Source organism: Lycorma delicatula, chromosome 12 (assembly GCF_047948215.1).
Source record: "Lycorma delicatula isolate Av1 chromosome 12, ASM4794821v1, whole genome shotgun sequence".
Classification (NCBI taxonomy): domain Eukaryota; kingdom Metazoa; phylum Arthropoda; class Insecta; order Hemiptera; family Fulgoridae; genus Lycorma; species Lycorma delicatula.
Window position 1 is genome coordinate 57627829 of NC_134466.1, and position 7850 is coordinate 57635678.

Genomic DNA, 7850 nt, shown 5'->3' on the forward strand with positions numbered 1-7850 from the left:
TTCCATTTCTGGTTGGGTTTGATGCACTTAACTTACAACATAAAACTGGCCTTCGTGGTGCGAGGAGTAGCATTTCGGCCTTTAATCCGGAAGTTCTGGGTTCGAATCCTGGTCAGTCGTGGCATCTTCACATGCTACAAAATTGTCATTAAAAAAAAAATGTTATAGAAAAAGTAAATCAAAGGATATAGGCAAATTTATAAATATTCATCGATACTCTATTCTTTGACTTAGACCTTTTATGAGTTATTTAAAAAAGTTTCTAAAACAAATTTTAGTGTCTGTTCAGTTATATTTTACTGACAGTTGGTGATATTGCTAGAAACCAAATATGATGTTTTTATTATATAAATATTTATTAGAGGCACTGAATTGGCCCATTTAATTTTTTTTCATTGTATCAAATCATTATATTGAAACATTTACAAGAGGTTTTAGTCTATTATTGTACACTATTATCTGTGTAAATCTTTTTTTAGCTGCAACTATAGTGTCAGAGTTTTTTCTTTGAGATTAGTGATGTTCATTATACAGCCATTCCCTGTGATGAACAGAATAAAGGTCTTATTTGTTGAACTGAATATAGACTGCAGTTGAACTACTGATGAGAAACTGACTGCCAGGAATGGGGGGTCGTGTTATTTTTAAATATGGCTATATCATTTTCACAATTAACTTGTAAGTCATATCAGGTCACCTCCAGCCATTATGATAATAATGGCAGTTAACATAATATATATTATCAATTATTTTAAATAATCGGTAATTTGATAAATCAAAGCAAGTTCATCTTTTCACTCGATCTTCCAGCTGCTGATTGTGTTTTTCCACATGTGAACTCCACAAGCAGAATTTTTAACTTAACTGATACGTAGAAACCAATTTATTTAATGCTTTTTTTTATTAGTATTTTAGCTTATTTCACATCCATCAATTTAAATGAGTTTACTCATAAGATCTTCCTACTGTAGAAAGTAGTAACAGGAACTTGGTTCTGATCAACTGCCTGAATCAGAGAATCTGTTGGTTTATCCTCCTCTTACCTTTTATTCCTTTTTCCCAAGATAAGTACAATGGAAGATAGATCAACGACCCTGGTTTTGTCTGTGGCATCTGGTAACCACCAACATTGTTGTTTGCTTAAAGGACTGTGTGCTTACAGAATTATTTATGGACCCTTATTTCATAGCTGAAGTTTCAGAAAAAGTGTTTAACTAGAAACAGAGGAAACTATGAGTAAAGACAATCATGTTCATATTTGTAATCAAAAAGGAATTTCATTACGTTCTATTCTCTCTTCAGATCATCAAAAGTTTTTACACAACTTATAAAATAATGTTTTTATTTATTTATATTTTTTATGATATTTTAGTTATATTTATCTTTATTATTTTCACAACACTAGAGAATATAAAAGTTAATATTCTTATTGTTTGATTTTTTAATTCAATAAGTTTTAATTGTTAAATAATGAGACTTTTTTTTTAGATATAATGAAATGTTTGGAGGAATTGAATTTCTTATTCATGTATCATGTTTCTGTAATAAGTAATGCTAAACCATAAGGAAATGTATTATGTCATAGTATATTTCATATATTTTATTACAATCAATCATATAAGTTATTTAATAAGTATTCTGATAATAATCTAATGTTTAATAGCACTGCTATTTGATACACTGCTAAAGAGCAAAGAAATTAATTATAGTAATTATATATTTTGTACAATTATGAATTTATACGTGTGTATATAATGTATTATTGAATGGACAGTTAGTATAAATTTCAGTCCGCTAACTTTCAAATCCTCTGGTCTTTAGTTCAGTATTGAATTGTAAATTTAGCGATATATCCTGTTATAACTATTATTTTTCTGGCTATAACAGGATAGTGTATGACCAATCGGTCAAAAATAAAGCTGAAAAGATTGGTCTTTTTTTTTAAGTTTTGTGCCTTGAGAATACATTTTTTTAAAAATGATTATCAAAAAATAGATTAAATAAATTGTAAATAATCATTGAAATTTTTATTTTATTTCCAGTGTTCCCAAGTCCAAAAAAAATTTATTTCTATCAGATGGACGTTTGTACATATGTATTATAACTTTGGACCCTGTTGACTGATTACTTTGTAGCTTAAGTTCTTTTGGTGGTCTTATTGTAAGTTTTTTGCAGAAAAATTAGTGAACAATTTGTTTAATAAATAATTAAAAAAGCTACATATAAGATTCGAAGATCATTTCTTTTTTTTAAGGACAATCCTTAGTAATGGAGAATTATTTATTATATATCCTTGTAATATTCTGATATTACATCAGAATTATCATCGGAACCATTTTAAGTAGTTGAACTTAGATAAAAAAAAATCATATATTCCCTATTTCATAATGTTAGGCATGATCATGATTTTATTTCATTAATTTTCTCTTTATTTTCAGATACATCATATAAGCAAATTTTAGTCTTTATATTATTTATAAATGGCATTTTTTTATATGGTTGTATTTTTTGAAGGCTTACCTATATTTCAAATAAAAATTTATAAATACCAGTTTAAATTTCAAGTCGGCACCAGTGTAAAGGTTGGTAAATAGCTGGTTGTTTTTAATTTGGCACGGACTTACAAAAATTGAAATCTATTGAATATTTGAAAAAATGTTATTTTTAAATTTTTTGTGTGATTTTTTAAAGTCAACTTTATTAATTTTTTCTTTTTAATTTTAATTCCTCTTAGATACAAGATATCTACATAAACCTAGTTTCTTTCTTAAGACAAAAATAGGTCAAAATTACAGTGATCAGAAATTTTTTATGTTTTTTCTTCATTCTGTTATATAAAATTTATAATTTTTTGCTTGATGTTTAATCCCATCAAATGATATTTTTAAAAATGATTAACAGTAACGTTTATTTGCTGATATTTGTCTGTTATGAATATAAAAGCTTCTAGCAGAAGTTTCTTGTCCAAGATTGGAAGCACTTTCAGAAGAAAAAATCCTAAAATAAAGAACCAATTTTTTTTTTAGAAGAAAATACAATAACTTTTTTTTGGTACAGCAGTTTCTAATTTTTTAAACACTACCTAAATCTTTTTACTAACATCATTCTTGGATATTTTTGAATACGTATTTATAAAATTTTATGCTGAAATAGTTAATGATTACTTTTGACTAAATCTTTTTACTTGAGATATTATACTGATCTATTTCCATTGATGTTTTCCTACGGCAGTCTTACCACAGACTGATTCCCCTTCCTATCAACAACCTTTGTATATCCTTGATTAAGGTGGTAACATGTTCGGGGTTGTCCATGGACTCTTTGTTTTCTATTCAGAGATTCCTTCTAGGAAAGATCTGGATGAACAGTGTGTAGTTTGAATACATTCACATGCCACCTTATTCCATGATTTTAATATCAAAGAAAAAGTTTGTTGAATACATTTAGGCTGCAATATTACAATCAGTAAGTAGTATTACTGATTGCCAAAGCAGTAATTTTACTGAGGAGTAGTTTCACCCAGTTCTTGAGGGATATCCATCTGAAACACTCCTATCATTTTCTTTCCTTTATGCTTGTTTCCTAACTTTCCAGTAATATTATATTGCACAGAAAAGCCAACTGGTTAGTTGATTTTTATAGGTAAAAGGCCTTTTATAACCTGAACCTTATAGGCCTTACTTTTATAATCTGAATGATTAATCCAATCCATTACTCACAACATATGTTTCACTAATTTATTAATGAATAAAATTGAAAGTAAAAGACATTAAATGAACACTTGAGCTTTATCTTATTGAATAAAGTCATAAAACTTGATAAATAAGTTCCATATTATATGAGAGATTTGTAACATTACCATTAAAAATGTCAGTTTTTTTAAAATGATGGATGTAAGCAAATATGATTATATTGAAGAATAAAAATTGTGTATAATAAAACATTAAACAGAGTATATTGATTTAAATATTTTTATGCAGTTAAATTAATTGAGATAAGTGGTGCTAAATGGTAGGGCATCAATTACTCAAAAGTCTGTGGGAAAATATTGAACTGTAACTCGTTACTGTGGAGCCTAGTTAACGTGCAATAAAAATTTCCCTGTTCTAATGTACAGGACTTAGCACAAGAAAATGTGTTACTGTTAGTAAACAAAGAAAGGTAGGTGATTTTTTTTTTTTTTTTTAGCAATAAAGCAACTTATATGTATTCATGTTTTGTTTAAGCCACAAAAAAAATCTTGATTTAATTATTTTTCTGTAAATCTTAACTTTTATTTCACTTTGATGTCCAGTGAAATACAACCTTCTAAATCACATGTAAGTATGCCTTTTACACCATATGTAATTAATTACCAGTCGCAGGTTAATTTTCCTAACATCCAATTTGTTTTGGATAATCGATGCTCTACTACACAACGTAATGTAGTCCCCTAAATCTCTTTATGAAGAATCACATTATCCAGAGAAGTAATAAATTTTTTTTATACACACCGTTTATGTATAAACTATTTCATAAAAATATTAAATCTGAAATGCATGGAAAAATTAGCATTTACTATAGTGTGTTGATTTAATTATCTTTTATTTTTACAGGTAGAATTTTTAATCATTATTTAATACTTAAAATTTGTTTATTTTTTAACTAATAATGATAATTTTAAATTATTTCAGAAGTTGTTTATAATGTACGAAGGACGTTTATGTCAATCTGGGACTTTTGTTATACTAAAGTGTAAATGGAGATTCCTGTGCATTCTGTTGGCTGTACACATAAGGTACAGTAAGTGTCTGCTATTACCGCATGGTGTGCTGACGTGAAGCAATGTTAAACAACAACAGTCAGTCGTAAAACCATAGCGTCCAGTGTAGTGAATGGATATGCAGTACAGCACATTGTAATGAAATTTCTCATGAATGAAGATGTAAAACCCAGTTAAATTTATTCATGACTCCTTGCATAGTACAGTGATGAGATTCATAGTCGCAGTAAAACATTTGAATAGTCCAAACATTTTATTTAAAGAAGGCCAAACATCGGTGAGTGACAATCCCAGTTGAGGTGGTTTAGAGCCTACTCTAGTCATTCTGATAAATATTCAACAGGCGGAAGAACTGATCCTTGATAATCGACAGATAACTTGTCAGCAAATTGCAGAAACAATAAATGTGACTGTAAGAACTATAAACAAACTCACTCACAACCATCTGAAGTTGTTCTCAAGAAAAAATGATGTGGTGCGGTCACTCAGGCGTTCTGTTTCTGCAGGACAATGTACGACCACATACAGCACAGCACACTACAAGATCTTGGCTGGGAGTTATTGCCACACCTCCCCATACAGTCTGGACCTCGCTCCCAGCAATTTTCATCTGTTTGGGCCCTTGAAATTGTTCCTGGGAGGCAGCATTTCAACAGCAATGATGAGGTGAAGCAGTTAGTCCTATCTTGGCTTCGACATAGCGACAAATCTTTCTACACTGCAGGTATCCAATCACTAGCAAAAAGCTGTGATAAATGTAGCAGAGGCTTACATCGAGAAATTAAAGTATTTTTTACTATCAAAAGTTTGTTTACATTTATTATTAAAAATTAATAGTCCTGGATTGACCTGAATGCCCCTCGTAGATGTGTATATTTGATTATACTAGTTTATAAGTTCTGATACAGTAAATAAGGAAGGTTTTTAAAAATTATAAAAGTATCATCAGATAGCTTAAGGATTTTAAAAGCTGTATTCAGTGTAAGAACTATACAATTTTTAAAAAAGTTTTGCAAGAGTTTGGTTATATGTTGCCTTAAATATATCATTGCCTTATATAGATGAAAGAATGTCAAAGTACAATGAGTTTTCCTGTATTTTATATATACATCCTGAAGTTTTCTCAATACTGCTTGAATAGTCTTAATGTAAATGAATTATAAAAGTTTATTGTATTTTTAGTTTTATTAGCATTCTATTTATTTAATTTTTATTGATTTTTAGTTTTTGGCTAATAATAATTGCCGCAAATATGCAAGAAACTACATCCAGTTGGTACTGGTTAAGTAAAAATAGTTTTAACCTTAATTCACTTCCTTTTATTCTTCTAGTTATCTGTGAAACATTCCATTCTTTGCAAAATCATTAAATAGTAAGGGTGCTGTTCACCTTTCTAATAAATTCCTAATTTTCCCTTTGCTGGATTACATGAAAATTTTTATATGATAATAATTTGTTTGTAACTTATATATAAATATTAAAAACTGATTTGTTTTATTTTTTACAGTTCATACTACAAGTTTTCCATCAGTTACATTTACTCTTTCCAATGATATTTCAATTACGACTGAACCGTTAGAACCAGTAGAGAATTTACCAAATTCTGAAGATGTTGTTATAACACCAATCGGACCAGATGGAACTGAAAATGAGACAGGAATACCACCACCAGTTCAAGCGTTATTTGCTTCAGGTGTTCATTTTTTAAGTCATGAATCATTATTAGCAGTACCAAAACAAGAACCGATTGATGATATTGAAGAATCTGATTCATCTAATTTTGATATGACATTACAAGGACGTCGTGATTTATTAGAATATCTCATTCAAGAGGACGGTTCAGTTATTTGTAAATGGTGTGGTGAAGTTTTACCATCAAGAACTCATTGGTATCGACATAAATATAAGTTACATGTTAGTTCACCTCCTGGTACAACAAATTTATTTAAGTGTTATAGATGTAATGTATTTTTTAAATCACGTAAAGGTTATGTTGGACATATTACCTCAAGACATTCTTCTAACGATAATGATTTGGATAATATTAATAATGATAATAGTAATAGTAGTTGTAGTCATAGTAATAAAAATATTGATAATAATATTACTACTGATAGCAGTAATAATAAAGTATCTAATAGTAAAACATATAATCTTTCTGATTGTTTTAATACAAATAAAGTTAAAAGAGGGAGTATTAGAAATAATGATGATCTTCCAAGTAATATAGAAGAATATGAAAAACAGCGAGAAAGGGAAGAAAAATTAGTTGCTGAAATAATAGATAGGGTTAAAAAGGAATGCGAAGCACAGGGTTCTACAGTTACTAGAAGAGGTTACTCTCGTAGGTCAACAGTAATGAATAGTTAGTTTTAGTAGTTACATTTTTTAAATTTAGTAATTTCAGTTTGTGTTGATATTAAAAAGATTCATTTTTTGGAATTTGTTATTGCAGTTAAAATTCCATAACTCGAATTTTTAACAAAGAATTATTTATTAACTGTCTTCGGTAGAATTAATAGTTAAATAGCATTTATAACTTGAAATTTATATTGCCTAGTAAGATTTTTTTTTAAAAAGTAATTAGCTTTAGTAAGGTGGGCCACCCAATACTATCTGATTAATCATTCAGCCAATAGATTTATTGTATAGCCATTGGAAATTGAGACCCAAACAGATATACAAGCGTTATATCATTCCAAGGTTGCATAATTTCTAAAGCTCTTACATCCTTAGCAAGGATATAGTATGTGGGTCTGACCAAAACCAGCAGAACTTAAAAAACAGTAAAAAATTTCCAAAAAAAGATGTCATTAGGAAATAATTAAAAGTTATTTACTTTTCATTAAGTTTACTAAACAAAAAATTTCAGAAGTAACAATGACATTTTTTCTGAAAGACTTATAATAATAATGTCTAAATTTTATGAAATCTCTTAAAATTTGAATTTTTGTTTTACTATATTTGATAAAAAATTTTCACTTTTGATTTTCCATGAAAGAGTATTTCATAGTTAAAACTGTAACTAAGGATTATCGAAAAAATTATTTTAGACAAATTATTTTCCTGTGTAATGTTTAATTTCATT

At 28.4% G+C, this 7850-nt stretch overlaps 1 protein-coding gene across 1 annotated transcript; it reads left to right on the plus strand.

The window, feature by feature from the left end:
• The first annotated feature begins 650 nt into the window (after nt 1-650).
• Nucleotides 651-7132, plus strand: LOC142333313 (uncharacterized). The gene is made up of 3 exons (XM_075380336.1): nt 651-678; nt 6270-6821; nt 6954-7132. The coding sequence occupies exons 1-3, from the start codon at nt 651-653 to the stop codon at nt 7130-7132; spliced, it is 759 nt and encodes a 252-aa protein (XP_075236451.1).
• The last annotated feature ends 718 nt before the right edge of the window (nt 7133-7850 follow it).